Source organism: Bos taurus, chromosome 12 (assembly GCF_002263795.3).
Source record: "Bos taurus isolate L1 Dominette 01449 registration number 42190680 breed Hereford chromosome 12, ARS-UCD2.0, whole genome shotgun sequence".
Taxonomy (NCBI): Eukaryota; Metazoa; Chordata; class Mammalia; order Artiodactyla; family Bovidae; genus Bos; species Bos taurus.
Genome location: NC_037339.1, coordinates 2,392,773 through 2,410,559, shown reverse-complemented (window position 1 = coordinate 2,410,559; position 17,787 = coordinate 2,392,773). Strand labels below are relative to the sequence as shown.

The 17,787-nt window shown below is 38.2% G+C and overlaps 1 protein-coding gene across 1 annotated transcript in view; it reads right to left on the bottom strand.

Moving 5' to 3' along the window:
* The window catches only part of DIAPH3 (diaphanous related formin 3), a 563,614-nt gene that overhangs the window by 333,888 nt on the left and 211,939 nt on the right, over positions 1-17,787 (bottom strand). The window contains 2 exon segments of the mRNA NM_001192614.2: positions 15,102-15,216; positions 15,975-16,256. Of these exon segments, the coding sequence (NP_001179543.2) occupies positions 15,102-15,216; positions 15,975-16,256 (397 nt within the window).

The following is a 17,787-nucleotide window of genomic DNA, read 5'->3' as shown; positions in this document are numbered from 1 at the left end:
TTTTGGACTGACTAGTCTATGGAACAATATATTTTCAGATATATACACACGTGTGTATATATACATATACATGCATATACGGTAAATCTATCACAAAAGTACTATTACCACATTGAACCTGACACAGACTGCTGTTTCCCTTCCTATTGGTATTGAAAACACTGCTAAATCTGCTTAAGTCTAATGGAAATACAAATGAGTGGTCAATTTTTAAAGTTCACATTCAGGGGAAGGCGCCAAGATGGCGGAGGAGTAGGACGGGGAAAACACTTTCTCCCCCACAAATTCATCAAAAGAGCATTTAAACGTCGAGTAAATTCCACAAAACAACTTCTGAATGCCAGCAGAGGACATCAGGCACCCAGAAAAGCAACCCAACTCCTCGAAAGGAGGTAGGAAAAAATATTAAAGACAATAAAAGAGACAAAAGAGGGAGGGACGGAGTTCCGTCCCGGGAAGGGAGTCTTAAAAAGAGAGAAGTTTCCAAACACTAGGAAACCTTCTCACTGCCGAATCCGTGCCGAGCTTTGGAAGCACAGAGGACAACATAACAGGGAGAAAAAATAAATAAACAATTAAAACTCGCAGATTGCGAGCCCTACGGTAACTCCTCCAGCGTAGAAGCAGAGCAGACGCCTGCATCTGCCATTAGCAAGCGGGGGCTGGGCAGGGAGGCGCGGCGCGGGCTGCATCGCTGAGAGTGGGAGTCTGGCCTGAATACCCTGAGCACTATCTGAGCGAAATAATTTGGGCTAGCAAACCAGACTGTGGGATATCTACTATGCGAAAAGCCAGCCCTAACCTAAGACACCGCCAGCCCGCGCACGGAACAAAGGACTAAACAGAGGTAGCCGGCTGCAAACTTTCCCCCTCCGGTGACAGGCAGCCAGAGCCGGAAGGGGGCAATCACAGCCCCAGAGAGACATTATCTATAAAATTGGCTTCTTTGCTAACTAAAACTTATTGGGGGTCTGGACGGTCAACATCTGCCTGAGAAGGTGCGCCGGTTTTACACCCAGATAACCAAGTGGCGGGGAGGCGATAAGTTGCAACATTGGCACTCGCCAAACACCTCATCACCTGAGCTGCTCGGACCTGGGAAGAGCACAAAACGCAGCCCCAGCTGAGTCTGCGCCTCTGAGGACTACCTGAGTGCCTGAACCTGAGCGGCTTGGACCTGGGAGGTGCATGCAACCCAGGGCCAGCCTCGGATTGTTCCCGGCGGAACAACCTAGAGCCTGAGCAGTGTGGGCAGGGAGGCTACATGCGCCATGAGCGGGGGCAGACCCAGTGTGGCTGAGGCACTGCGAGCACACGCCAGTGTCATTTGTTTGCAGCATCCCTCCCTCCCTCCCCATAGCGCGACTGAACAAAGAGAAGAAATACAGCTCCACCCATCAGAACACCGACACAAGCTTCCCTAACCAGGAAACCTTGACAAGCCACCTCTACATACCCACACACGGTGAGGAAACGCCACAATAAAGAGAACTCCACAAACTGCCAGAATACAGAAAGGACTCCCAAACTCAGCAATTTAAACAAGATGAAGAGACAGAGGAATACCCAGCAGATAAAGGAACAGGATAAATGCTCACCAAACCAAACAAAAGAGGAAGAGATAGGGAATCTACCTGATAAAGAATTCCAAATAATGATAGTGAAATTGATCCAAAATCTTGAAATTAAAATGGACTCACAGATAAATAGCCTGGAGACAAGGATTGAGAAGATGCAAGAAAGGTTTAACAAGGACCTAGAAGAAATAAAAAAGAGTCAATATATAATGAATAATGCAATAAATGAAATTAAAAACACTCTGGAGCCAACAAATAGTAGAATAACAGAGGCAGAAGATAGGATTAGTGAATTAGAAGATAGAATGGTAGAAATAAATGAATCAGAGAGGATAAAAGAAAAACGAATTAAAAGAAATGAGGACAATCTCAGAGACCTCCAGGACAATATTAAACGCTACAACATTCGAATCATAGGGGTTCCAGAAGAAGAAGACAAAAAGAAAGACCATGAGAAAATACTTGAGGAGATAATAGTTGAAAACTTCCCTAAAATGGGGAAGGAAATAATCACCCAAGTCCAAGAAACTCAGAGAGTCCCAAACAGGATAAACCCAAGGAGAAACACCCCAAGACACATATTAATCAAATTAACAAAGATCAAACACAAAGAACAAATATTAAAAGCAGCAAGGGAAAAACAACAAATAACACACAAGGGAATTCCCATAAGGATAACAGCTGATCTTTCAATAGAAACTCTTCAAGCCAGGAGGGAATGGCAAGACATACTTAAAATGATGAAAGAAAATAACCTACAGCCCAGATTATTGTACCCAGCAAGGATCTCATTCAAGTATGAAGGAGAAATCAAAAGCTTTTCAGACAAGCAAAAGCTGAGAGAATTCTGCACCACCAAACCAGCTCTCCAACAAATACTAAAGGATATTCTCTAGACAGGAAACACAAAAATGGTGTATAAACTCGAACCCAAAACAATAAAGTAAATGGCAACGGGATCATACTTATTAGTAATTACCTTAAACGTAAATGGGTTGAATGCCCCAACCAAAAGACAAAGACTGGCTGAATGGATACAAAAACAAGACCCCTACATATGTTGTCTACAAGAGACCCACCTCAAAACAGGGGACACATACAGACTGAAAGTGAAGGGCTGGAAAAAGATTTTCCATGCAAATTGGGACCAAAAGAAAGCAGGAGTCACAATACTCGTATCAGATAAATTAGACTTTAAAACAAAGGCTGTGAAAAGAGACAAAGAAGGTCACTACATAATGATCAAAGGATCAATCCAAGAAGAAGATATAACAATTATAAATATATATCCACCCAACATGGGAGCACCGCAGTATGTAAGACAAATCCTAACAAGTATGAAAGGAGAAATTAACAATAACACAATAATAGTGGGAGACTTTAATACCCCACTCACACTTATGGATAGATCAACTAAACAGAAAATTAACAAGGAAAAAAAAAAAACAAAAACATGTATCTATAAAGCTCACTAAAGCAAAGCACAGTAAAATGAGGTATGGCAATGAAAGGCGTTAAATTTATCAAAAAAAAAAAAAATAATAAAGTGCTGAAAAATTAAAAAAAAAAAAAAACACTAAAGTTCACATTCACTTTTATATAGCTAGATAAGATTTTAAGTGAAGCTAAATAAAACTCAGGAAAGTTAAAAAGTATTCAAAACATGAATAATTGTTAAACAGAAAAACACAAAAGCTCTAAAAACAAATGTCCCTTATTCAAAAACAAACACAATGATCCCACTGGCTATTTCAACTCTTCTGGATTGAATCTTACAGTAACGGGACCAAGAGCACCAAGCTCTCCCACTGAGACCTGAGAAACCCTGAAAAATAATTGGCTCTCTAACTGAAGAAGAAAAGAAGATTAAAGAAGGGAGAAGAGCCCTACTTCAGGAGGAATGAGTCTAAGGCAATATGATGACAGAAGAGGACACTGGCAAGTAACTAAGAGACAACAATTAAATTAAAATAAATTGCTTTTTCTATGTGAAATGCAGCTGTATTAGATCTTTTGATAAATGTGATTTCTCTCAGTGATGAAATTTCCCCAATTAAACTTTTTTTATATATATTTTAAATTATCTAGTGAAATATGCAATTATAATCATTTATATGTTCATATCCATTTGTAGATGCATATTAGGTTTGAGCATTATATAAATATTCTTCAGATAAAAATACTGTTGTGAAATGTCATAAAACAAACTGTACTTTAAAATATAACTAAACTTCAAAGTGAGAGAATTAAGTTTTTCAAGAAGGCAATACAGAAACAGTTATCTCCCAACAAAAGTTTGTAAGTTAAACAATATAACACATTTCTTTTTCTAAATTAGAAAATAATTAAATAATAATAATTAAATGATAACAACTGAAAGTCAAGAACCAATTTGCTTATAGATATCAGTGGCTCTTTACTGCAGCTTTCTGAAGGGTATTTCTGAATTGGGAAAAAAGTAAATATATATATATGCAGAATTTATTAATATCTTAGAAAAAAATGAAATTAATTGTATATATTACAAACTGGAAAATATACAGTAGGATACGGTACCTGTTGCACATTAATTAAATATAGTATATTTAAATAAAGAAGAGGCAAATTAATGCCTGGCTCTTAGACATGATATGACGATTTTGCCTAAGGCTTTGGAAAGGCACTTAACTATGGTAACAAAACCATGTTAGTGTGATTAGTAAAGATCCACAGATCAATAAATATTTAGTGAACAGAACAAATGATTTAAATAATTAAGTCAAAATGCCCCTGGACCCAAAAATAGCATTCCTATTAAGGGAACGCAGAGCTAAAAGGAAACATATAATTTTAATGAGCAGAATCAACAGGGTCAAGTATCTTGTGAAATGTTGTACTTTACGGCCTCCTAAGCCCTGTTCCTGTGGTTGCGTATGGATGTGAGAGTTGGACTGTGAAGAAGGCTGAGCGCCGAAGAATTGATGCTTTTGAACTGTGGTGTTGGAGAAGGCTCTTGAGAGTCCCTTGGACTGCAAGGAGATCCAACCAGTCCATTCTGAAGGAGATCAACCTGGGATTTCTGTGGAAGGAATGATGTTGAAGGTGAAACTCCGGTACTTTGGCCACCTCATGCGAAGAGCTGACTCAGTGGAAAAAACTCGATGCTGGGAGGGACTGGGGGCAGGAGGGGAAGGGGACGACAGAGGATGAGATGGCTGGATGGCATGACTGACTCGACAGACATGAGTCTGAGTGAACTCCGGGAGTTGGTGATGGACAGGAGGCCTGGCGTGCTGCGATTCATGGGGTCGCAAAGAGTCGGACACGACTGAGCAACTGAACTGAACTGAACTGAAGCCCTGTTCTTCTCTGTCAAAGATTTCCAAATCCTAATTCTTGGAGCCTGTTTTATACGTCACCTTACAAAGAAAAGAAAACTTTGATGATGTGGTTAAGGTTAAAAACCTTAAGATTAGGAGAGTCTCCCTGATTATCCAGATGGGCCCAATTTAATCACTAGTCTTTAAAGAAACTTTCCTGATTTAGGTCAGAATCTGAGAAATATGTACTCAAGGATATCAGGTGAGGGAGGCTCAGCTCACTGCTACTGGCTTTGAGGAACTGAAGAGGAAGCCACAAACTGAAGAATGTGGGAAGCCTCTGGAAGCTGGAAAGCAGGGGACAGAGTCTCCCTAAGAGCCTCCAGAATGCAGCCCTTGATTTTAGCCCAATGAGACCCACACAGGACTCTAACCTACAGAACCACAAGACAGTAAATTTACGTGGTTTAACCTACTAAATTTGGAGAAATTTGTTAGAGCATCAATAAAAAACTAATACAAAGCCCCATCTGTGAGCATGAGCATAATGATTCCCTCCCGCTTTGCCAGCTGGGCTATGCTGAAACTGGGGTGAAAGACAGGAAAGAGAGGAGAAGTTAATCTAATGTCACTGGATACTGAATTTGCCATCCCTGGGACAAACCACCAGGCTTCTTTTAGTTAAAATCACTTTTAACTGAGTACTATTTCCTGCAGGCAAACTTCCTTTTCTGTATTCATCAGAAAAGACTAATTTACATACACTAATGCAGCATGTAAATTTCCAAGTTCATCTGCCAATCTCATGTTTCCAGGCTGTAAATCATTCAGAGATAAACACTTTTCAGAGTTTTGCCTCCCCTATTATTACTAGACAGGCTATTGGAGAAGAAGAAATACAATAGCCATTTTCAATTACATTCTAAAGACATTTCTTTATGTATTTCTTCAATTTGTCACCTGTTTAGGAAATAAGAGTTAGGCTAAATGATATGTATAAAAGACAGTGTTATACAATTGACCTAAATAATTTCTTTAGGTTACATCACAGAGCTGGAAAAGAAGAAGAGGAAGAGCCTGTTCTTGAGAAATGATCACTCCTCTGAACCTCTGCTAGCGCTCTATGAAACTAAGAAAATGAACAGTTCTCATCTTTCCTGCAAACCCTGCAGGGATTTAGGCCAAAAGCTCTACTTGGCACTCTGATTTGCCTATCAACTAAAGGCTCCTTTTGCCTTAAAGAGGGGTCTCCAACCTCCGGGCTGCAGACGAGTACCTCCTGTCAGATCAGTGGTGGCATTAGGTCAGAAATAAAGTGCACAATAAATCTAATAAATCTGGTCCACGGAAAAACTGTTTTCCACAAAATTGATCCCTGGTGCCAACAAGGTTGGGGACTGGGACCTTAATGCATCCCAGTTCCACAAAGACATTAAGCCATTCATATCACCCTCATTAGGCTGAAACTATAAATAACCATCAAGCATAATGAATTACTAACAAGATCCAGTAAGGTTTTATAAAGAACTGAATGAGCTTTCCAAGATCATTTTCATCAGCTCAATAATCTAAAACAGATTCACACCAAGAAAACCAAAGTTAAAATTTTCAGTTATTAAAATTATACATCGTCGGGCACCAGCTCCATTAATCACTCAAAAACTAAAAGAAAAAAAATACAGAAAAATTTTTAAAAATAGGGAAATAAAGGTCTTTACATTGATTCAACAGATCCTTCTCCACAGAATCTTAATAAAGTATTTCACAGTTGAAGATGTATACAAAAATGAAAGAAACAAGATATACCGACTGGTATTCTAGAAGTCTTCATACGTAACTACTACCAGAGGTCCATTAACAGAGCAGTTTAGAAAGCTTCACTGGAAAGTGAGGTCAAGGTGAAGGGAGGTCATTTAACTTGTTACTATTGTAGAAGATTCAGAGATGATACACAAAACAAGGCAAGTAAAGATGAGCCTGCGTTCTCAGAATTTAAGTTCAGCTAATATTTCTTGAGCAACTACAATGAACTGGGCATTGCAAAAGATGTCCTAAAATATTCATTATACAATCCTCAAAATAACCTTATGAGCTGGATCTTATCTCCTACATTTTAGAGAGGAAAGACCTACAGCTGTAACGGCTGGGGTCACACACTTGTAGCTGAACTCCAGTCTCTCACTTCTTCCACACACTCCACAGCGTGATGTTAGTATTTACAGCTCAAATACTTACAGAAGTGAAAAGAGGTACCGAATGATGAAAGATGGTCTTAATAAAAAACGGCAGGTTTTTAAAGCCTTTAATATAAATCGTGGGATGAGGATGAACTGCTGTGGGGCAGTGGTAAGGTGGCAGGAGATGAGAGGAAAATTATTTTAAATCAAAGAAGAGCACTTTAAATAAAACATAATAGGATTTCTTTTAATCAGAGAAGCAGCATGGCATAGAAGAAGGAGCAATGACTTTACACTCAGATCTGTATTCCATTCAGAGTGGCAGCTCCTTTTAGCTGAACTTCACTTGAAGAGCACAACTTTTTCTTAAAGATAAAATGTATGGAACATTTGCCTGGGGTGCTTCACAGGATTGCTTTGGGGAGCAAATAAAATGACATAAATGAAATAAACATTACTTTTAAAAAGGACACATTATTAATATTGTTGCTTTCTTATTGTCTAATTAGGGAGTAAGTTTTATATTTGTTCCACATTTGATACATGTTTGTATTAACAAATGCCTTATTTAATAAATGGATGTCCAGATGTTGGAACCATCATAAAAATTACTCTAAGTTGGATGAAATATCTCATTACAAATAACACACTGGGCCCTTCAATTACAAAACAAGCAAGCCCAAAAGCCACGTACATGTGAAGAGGTGGCAGGTGAGGGCAGGCCCCTGACCTCAGTCTCACCTGTACAGTAGGGCCTGCAACATCTGCGGGCACGGACCCGTACTGCGATCAGAGAGGTAGACCCCTTCTCTTGATTTTAAATGCATAGAAAGTGCATACTAGTTCTAAGGGAGTAAACTGTCCTCAAATGCAGTTATTAAAACACACTGAATGCCAGTTTGTGGACCAGTCACACATCTGACAACCATGGAGATGGGATGCTCAGATCTCCCTTCAGAAAAGAACTTTCCAGTCAGCTACAGAAAGAGCACCCTGAGCTCACAGGCTACGAGCCACGAGCCCTCCCGGCCCCTCCACAGCTGGAGCCCCAGCCAAGGCCCGAGTGTGGCAGGAGTGCCCAGGCCGGCCAGCAGGCTCCAATCCGGGACCCCCCCCCCACCCCCGTCCCGCCCCAACACGCATCCTGGGCTCCAGGGCTGAGAACTTCTCAGATTTGCAGGACAGTCCTGGTTCTTCCTGCCCAGTCCTGCTCTCACCATCTTTTGCCCTTCACATCCATTACCCACTGCTTAACTCTTAAAAATCCCTCCTGTACTTCAACATCTCAGCATTTGTTTCCAGGAGAACCCAACTGACAAAATAAGATTTTTTATTCAAGTCTTAAGTAACAAAGTCTAGCTGACAGTCTAAAAATTTATATGCTAATGTTGAAGTAGTAATGAGTTTCAGTGATATTTCAACGTACCTGAAACAATTCTCATGTGATATAAAAGTACACGGACTTCCCCGATGGCTTGGCAGTAGAGAATCTGCCTACAATGCAGGAGGTGCAGGAAACACAGGTTCGATATCAGGATTAGGAAATGCCCTGGAGGAGGAAATGGCTACCCACTGCAGTATTCTTCTCAGGAGAATCCCATGGACAGAGGAGCCTCACAGGCTTCAATCCATGGGGTCACAAAGAGTCGGATGTGACAGAGTGAATGCACCCACGCAAGATGCAAAGTACACACAAATACATTACATAATGTAATGTATTCCATTACAGATAGAAATGGAATAGCTTCTGCTCTGTTTATTGTTTATAACTGAAGGAAAAACTAAATATTGATTAGAGGTTAGTGACCAAGTAATGATGTTACTTTTATTTTTCTTATCAAAGTTCATAGACTCCAAGTTAAGAACTCCTGGGATACAGCGTGTCTAACTTTGAAATATCCACTCTTTTAAGGCACAGACATGCACTTGGACAAGTCAGACCTGTGATAAACAAAGGTCTCTAAACTAGCATTCTCCTCAGATGCCATGACATTCATGAAAGCTTATTCTATACATAGAATATGTTCAAAGTTTGAAAGTATATGCCCAAATGACCTGAAGTATATGCCCAAATGAAGGGGAGCGGGAGGAACACCCAGCTTAACTAATACATAAATACATAATCCAAATGTAACTTAGGAAATTCAAGGTTACATAATTATAATAAAGTTATCTCCATGAGAAATTTTCTTTTTTTTTTTTTTCCTCTTACAAATAAACTTAATACACTGTTTCTTATCGAATTCCTATAGCTTGGAATTCAGCAAGGAGCACCCATCTCCTATAACTCTCCTACCACGAGCCCACTCCCTGCCTGTGCTCCAGAGATGGATCAGGTACAGTGCTAACTCCACGTGATTCTCGGTCTTCAAAGCCTGGCAAGTGGTGTGTGTGGAGGTGGGCCCAGGGATGAGAAGGGGCAGGAAAGAACAGAGAAGAGGGGAAGTGGTGAATGGCCAGATTTACAAAATATTGCTTTAGATTAAAATAACACACTCAGAAGGAAGAGCCTCATTTTTATTTTCTGGAGAATAATACTGTGCACTAATTATGTGGGAATCCTGAGCAATAGAACATACTGCAGACAAGGCAATTGCAAAGTGTACACTGAGTAATCAGACGGTAACAAGAGATGCCAGTGTAAATGAGGAAGAAGGCAGAAGATGCAGGAAATGGACGAGAAATCCTAAGAGAAAAAATCCTAACAGATGATGACAGAATGTAACAAATTTACAATTTTGTTAAGGTGCACCACAGAAAACTGCTACCAGAAATAAAATACCAAGATGAATTACTTGTAAAACAGGAGACGGCACTGCCCAATCTACTGCTAGTCAAATGACTCTAGTCGAATCCAATGCCCTGATACCATTCCGTTCTCTGATGGAAGAAGAAACAAAACAGAGAAAAAAGGAAAGGGGGAAAAAGCCGCGTTTATGGGCACACACTCCCCAATACTATATAAGCAAATCCAACCCTCCTCCCTTTCTGTTTACAGCATCACCACAGTATATAAGAAAACATGTCTACTTACAGGGACTTTTAAAGCTTCTATCACAACATGCCAAAGGTATGCTGGGTAACTAAGCATGTGACTGACGCATTCTGTGGACCTGAAAATTGCCTGTAGCTCTAACCTAAACAACCCCTTTCTATACCCTCTCTCTCTAGGTTTCCCTCTAAAGCTTTCAGAATAAATTCTGGTTTCTTTTGCAATACAACAGAGAATACAATTGGTAACAATGAGATACTCCCTAATGGTGAAACAAGCATGACATTCCTGACCTACCTCATAATTTCCTTAAAGTTGTTTTCAGATTCAGTCACACAGACAAAAACCAAAATAGATCCCTAGAAAAATATTTAATTCTCCACAAACTTCCTCCCCAATCTTCCTAAATTAGTGTTTGTCAAATGTCTTCAGAAATCTGCAAGATATTGAAGATATGTTCATTTTGGCATCATTTCTATATTAACATGCCCTCAAGAACCATATTTCTCTGTTACAAATTATATTGTTCATCTTAATGCAGGCTTCGGAGGTAGTTCAGGATTTTTATACACTTTGGCTTGTACAGAGTAATAAATTGTGTTTCAAACACAAAGACACATCCTGAACACAGCCAAGTCACTGGGATAATCCATGGTTTATCACTCTCTACCTCAATACTTTGTCCACTGAACTATGATGTCAGAAATCTAAGCTTGATTTGTTTTTAAGTACATAATCCATTAACTGTTTCCATATGCCATAACTGTTCAGTTGAGAAATTATTTATAAACCAGTTTATTGACTCTATCTGGCAAAGAGGACACACCTGTTATAAAATGTGATTACTTCAGAAAGCTAACAATTGTGGAATCACATTTTCATAATTAATCAGTCTAAACGAATTAGACTATTCATATACTTTCAGAAAGCCCTTTAATCCCTATTAAGTTAACAGTTTGTGAATAATGAATGTAATTAATATTAATTTTACTTGATAAATCCAACACCAATAACCTGTTAGTATACGTTAATCCATTTGCCAACAGCCTGTAAAAATTAACCACCAGATGCTTCCAATCTGGTAAAAAATACACAGGTCATTAGCATTATTTTGATGATACCAAATGTTCAGTATATGAATATTGTGATTAAATTTCTGAGAGATATATAAACAATGCTCTTTCATAACCTTGTTAAGTCTTAGCAGAAGCCTGAAACAGTAAAACATAGTCGTCTTTTCTATAATCAAGATGAGCACTGGTTATCTCACTCCTGGTTGTTACACTTCAGCTGCGAACTTGAGTGCACAGCACCGAGGCCACAAGGCCGTGTGATCCTAGGGCCAAGTCCACCTCCTCACCACAGTGTCCCCCGTGCCAAACACAAGTCTTCACATACGATATGTCCCCTGTAAATACTTGAGGTGAACAACTGTAGATAAACAGGATAGAGAAAAAGCAGGAGAAATTAATGAGGCAGATGAGAAAAAAAATATATGATTAGGAAAAATGCCAACATGTTATTTTCAAAAGAATCTAAACTATAGAAAACTAAGATTCATCTCAAAAGTTTAGGATGGAGAGAACCAAGAAAACTAAAGTGAGATACTTACAAGGGAAATAAAGTATAAAAAAGAAAATGATATAACTGAATCAGAAAAAAATATTGATTTCATAGGAAAGGACTTAGGAGTTTCTGTACTCCTTATGACACAAAACACGTTCCTATTGAAGCAATGGTATAAAAGTCATAGGAAGGAGATTAGTTTAAAAAGCAAAATAAGTAAAATCTAACTGGAAAAAAAGAGAAGAAAAATAATAAAGAGCAACATGAGTTAAGAGGAAAGGCTCAACTCTCTCAAGAACATCTTGCTCCATCTGTGAGTTGATGGGGCAGGGTGGTACTGTGTGGTTACAATTGTTTCAATCAGCAGACCAAGAGAAAAACCTCAGAAGAGATGCAGTAAAGATTAAACAAGGTCACATGAAGACGACCCAGTTCAGGGCTGGCATACCACAAGTGCTCAACAGGAATGATTAGTTCCTCTTCCTTTTCTGGGTATGAGCCCTCTGAAACCCAATTATCTTAACCTAAATGCCTCATAAACCTAAAGCGTTATAAGACAAAGAACCATACTTGGTAACAAAAAAAAAATAAAGAACATGAGAGAGAATTCCAAGGTTCTTTTTAAATTACTGGCTTCAGTTCTGTTTTTTTTTTTTTTCTTTTTCCTTTCTGCCAATTTCAAATGCACAAAGACTGGTGTCTACCATTTAAAATGCCTGGAATGGAACATTCACCTTTGTAATCAGAGAAAGAGCCTTGGTTCTTAGTCCAAAGAGGTACTACAAGTTTAAAAAAAAAAAAAAAACAAGCAAAACACACCTTTTCTCTAAAAATCCGTTAATTTTTCAGTAATCTGAATCCTGTGTCCTTCCTGCCAAACTGTGATGCAAGCCAACAATCAATCAACCCATGTTCATGCCTCTATCGCCCCCTGCCTGCTAGAGAGGGGAGAGCAACTGCATTTCCATTCTGAATTCTGCAGAAATGACAAAACTGATTCAAAGAAAAGTTCGGCATCATGGGAAACAGGCAAAAGTTGCAGCCAGGCCATGAATAAAGGAACAAGGAGCAACCTATCCAACACCCCTGTGTCTTGTCTAAGTTTTCCAGGCACCTTTGTCTTGCCTTCCTTTCTTGTCTTTCCTATATCTACACAAAGTCCTGTCCTTCTGAAAGCATTAACAAATGATCTTTTCTAATAAAATACTAATCAGGCCAAAAAGCACACTTAAGGCTCCTCAACTAATGCTTTCTAGGAATTATTCTTTAAAATCCTGACCAAAAAAACAGTCGCCCTCACAGCTTGCCTCCTGTTGGCATTGTAAGATGTTGGCATTGCCCAGCATTATGACCGTGGGCTTCCTCATTTTTCCAATGATCATTTATATAATGTCACAGAAAAGAGGAAGCTGCATTTGAGTTGAAAGAAAAGATGTCGTAGACCTCTGCCAGCCTCTAAGTCAAACTGAAGAGAGATTTGGGGCTCTGGGGATACACGCAGAGTCAGAAAGATACTGAAATATGGAATATTCAAAAAAGGATCATCATTTCCTCACCTTAACCTTTACAACTGATATTAGATTGAGCTAATGTCTATTTTTTTCAACCTTAAATCATAAGGCTAAAGTTAGATGACTTAAGAATTTTTTAAAGGTCCAATTATTTCATTTAAGGCTACACTACAGCTAAATTGAAGGCATGCTAACAAGTTTCCCTTTTGAGCCTCATTAATTAAGAAAGTAATCAGAGTACAGAGAGGAAAAAAAGAGTAGCTGGATGGCAGTATTACTTAAACAGCTTTTAGATATCACCCTTTCCACCTACAAGAAAAGCAAAGGGAAAACTAATCAATTCCAGATTATGAAATCTGAAATTCTGAAGTGTTTTACATGCAAATACACATTTTAACTGCCATATATTTTCCTTGATTGCCTGAAGAGTGCACTAATCTTTTTTAAAGAAAATTTTGATTCTCCATAATCAAAAGGTAAAATTAAGATCTGCTTACTTCACAAGTTTTACTAGGGTTAGCTTACTAAGAAATTCCCCTGGTTTTCAAAGATCAAAATATATTATTTTTACTCTTTTAGTCAGGAAAAATGGTGTTTCAAAATATCTGATAAAGGCTTTGGATTTAAAACAAATTCTAGAAATCTAATTTACAATTAACCTGTTAGAGTTTCTAACATATTATTTTTTAGAAACAGTTTCTAATTTTAATTTAGAAAGCATTTCAAAGGAATGCAAATGATGTTTTTGGTATCTGCCAGCACCCCTTGGTTGCTGTGATGATCAAGTTAAATCAGATACATAAAGCCTCTGGCATGGTACCTAGCACGCAGTAGGCACTTTAAGAAGTCAGCACTTCAGTCTACACCAAGTATTCCCAGCTCTGTCCAATGCAATCTCTCCCTACCACCTCTCTGTTTGATGAGCTCAGGGATATAAGTGGCATAAGTCTGTTAAAAGGTTCCTTTCTGAAAAATAAAAGATAATGCCTGATGTGAAGGGTTTGTACTACAAATCTAGAATGTATTACTCAAAAATGAAATAAACAGTATATGTAAGTATCAACCCTGAAACATAAATGGTAGGCCCATAACAAAATCAAATTTCAGACAAGAGTAATTCCTAAATATAATTGTTAAAAAGAGAAAATTCACAGTGCATAGGTAGGTAAAAGCTATCTGTGGGTAGCTCTTGAAAATGAATTTCATTGTTCATAATGAAAAGATGATATAATCTACTCACAGACTCTATTTCAAGCTACCTTTCAAGATAATCTATAAATCTGATAATTTCTATCCCATATGAGCCATACTAATTAATTACATGGTAGTCACTGCAACATTAAAGAGTGGGAAAATTATGACTAGAGGAAGACTCACACTTTGATTTTGTTCTTCTATTTCTCATTGACTAGAGGGAATTTTCGGGAGAAGGCAATGGCACCCCACTCCAGTACTGTTGCCCAGAAAATCCCATGGATGGAGGAGCCTGGTAGGCTGCAGTCCATGGGGTCGCGAAGAGTCAGACACGACTGAGCGACTTCACTTTCACTTTCCACTTTCATGCACTGGAGAAGGAAATGGCAACCCACTCCAGTGTTCTTGCCTGGAGAATCCCATGGATGGAGAAACCTGGTAGGCAGCAGTCCATGGGGTCGCGAAGAGTTGGACACGACTGAAGCGACTTAGCAGCAGAGGGAATTTTCATATCAAAATTTTCTCTGAAAATATCCTCCTTTATGAAAGTCTAACTGAGAATATCTTCAAAGAAGGTATCGTGTAGAAATTTTTTAACTCTGGTATTAATCATTTGCATTTTAAAAATTGCTTGGTTGATCCTCTACATAAAAAAACTAACTTCATTTATCCATTATTAATGTAAAAACATCATTTATAGGATACAAATAATACTATTGAAAGCATCTAAAGAGTTGCAATATTAAAATACTAAAAGTAACAAATAAGCAAGATATTAAACTTACCTTTTGGTTGGCAACAAAACGTATTCTCAAGTTTACAAAGCAAATCCACACTTTCATACTTATTTTCATTTGCTTTTACCCAGAAACAGTCTTCAGTCATTTCCTGAGGTCTGATCTGCAGTCAGAGAGAAGACAGATTCACAAACGGTTGAGTGTATCATCTGTCCCCTACCCAGTCACCATCTACACACCCAGTATCCCAGAGCTGCCAGCAGATATTTATGGAGTAATCTCCATAATATTTTTTACAAAGTGTATTCAATGAAATACAAGTTCTGTAGAAAGTTAAGGTGTTATTAGGGAAAAGGATTAAAAAAAAAAAGGTTCCACTCTCAAATAGTTGGGGACTGAAGCTGAATGCAATGAAGTTTGTTCTTTCTCAGTTATACTTCTCCTAATCTTTAACAATGCTCAGTTTATGTGATCCGTGAAACCATCTTTCTGCAGGATTCTGAATTCCTGTGTCTCTACTAAATATCCACCTCAGCCAGCAAGTAATAATTTTTGCAATAGCTACCAACATAAAAAAGTTCCTAAGAATACTAACTTTTCTGTATTTTTTAAAACATTTCAAAATACATGGTATAATCATGATAATATTAAATTATGTAATGTATGTATTTAAATGTTATATGTATGCATTTGATTATAAACCAAATCCCAGTCAATTATCATAGACTCCTACACAATTTATAAACTAGAAAGCTTTAGTCAACAGTAAAGGGCTTTAAACTCAACACTTTTCTTAAAAGAATTCCTGTTTATTTAATACCATTTTGCATAAGGTTCCCATAGGAAATTATATACCAGTAAATACAAATTTAAGCTTTAATCTAAGAAATAGTATTATTTCTCTACTTGTTTCTGTTATACCTTTAACCAATTTAATCTTCTCATGCTGGTTTCCAGTTTAAATTCTTTCTTTGGTTTTAACCCAAAAGGCAGGATCTGTGGAGGTGGAGCGGTCTGTCCAGTGAGAAGTCCCAGCGGAGGGGGCGGGGGCACAGGCCCTCCGCCAAGCGGTAAGGGCAGCCCCGGGAGCGGGGGTGGGGGCGGCGGTGGGGGCGGCGGGGGCGGCGGTGGGGGCAGGGCTGGAGGGCCGGTTCCGTTTCCATCTGAAGGAGGCAAACAGGTACCAGGTGGCAAGGCACCAAACTACAGGGGAAAAACAATAAGAACCATGACAAAGAGCTCTCTACAAGGCAGGTCCAAGCATACGTTTCTCAAAAATTTTGTTTGAAACCAAAAGTTTCTCAAAAATTTTGTTTGAAACCAAAAACAACTGAATTTCAGTAATGCCATGTGGTTTAACCTACAAACAAAATTTCAACAAATTTTTTCCCCAATTTAAGAGTATTATTATAGCTTTTGTTTTCTTAAAAATGTAACTGCCAGAAAGATTACTCCCCATTTTAAGGCAGTTATGGTCATGTGGGTGGAAATGTCCAAGAGGCGAATAGTGACCCGGGTCTAAAAGATCTGCAAGTCAGCAGTCTCAAGAGGACAACTGAAGAAGCCATTTGTGCAGGTAACTTCACCCAGAGGACAGAGCATGAGGAAAGGTTTATATACAGAATTCTGTGGGACACCAGCATTTAAGTTAGTAAAAATTAAAAAAAAAAAATAAGATCCAGAAAAAGAGAGGGAAATAATATTGCCACATTGCCCTTGAGGAAAAATTAACTAAGATTCTTAGTAAGACCTGCAAAAGCAAGACACGACCTGGTTACCAGGCACTTCTATCCTTATGCTTCTGTTGCTTAATAAAAATAGATGCATTTTTACTACCATGAAGGTGATAGGAGTTGAGAAATAATTTTTGTGATGATGATTTCCTGAAACTAACTTCAACTCTAAGCCATATAGCTATATAAGTATTACTAAATCATTTAAAAATTTTATGGTAAAATTATGGAAAGTAGATTATGCACAAAGGCCTGAAATCAACATCCAAAATCAGCAAAAAAAAAAAAAAAAGTATTTAAGAGAAATTGAGACCACAATCAAAAAACATGCCTTATCAAAAACATTACATATAAAGAAAGAATCACTTTAGTGTTGGGCTGGGTTGCTGTAATAATGGATACCACAGCCCTTTGAACATTAAGGATGTATGTACATCGTACTCACATTCAATAGGCATTTATAGTTAACAATTAATGTCTTAAAACAAAGGTATAGCTGCCTTTCTGCTCTAGACTTTGATGAGTGTGATTGAGAATGTCACTGCTGAGGCCAGACACTATTATCACCGTGCCCCCAGTCTGTGCCCAGCGTCTAACAGCACTTGGCTGTTAAGTGACACAAGGAATGAAATCATGGATAACAGAACACATTTTATTCATAACCTTTATCATCAGCACAGCTTTGATCAAAGAGAAGTATATTAAGACAAATGCAAATATTCCATGAGAAATACAAACTAATCCAAAGAAAGGATTTGTCATTTGTTCTTCAAAACTTAGTATGTGGTCAATGTCAAATCTCTAATAACAGGCTTTCTTCTGATAGACATAAACAGAGGTTATCACTGTACACAATCTAAAACAACATAGGAGACCGCTTGATTTAATCTGTTTCAAAATGTAAATATATTCCCGTTTTATATAAAATCATATGCAGCAACAACATATTCAAACACAGTGAATATGTTTTCTATAAACTAAAATTTTCTAGCATAGATTTA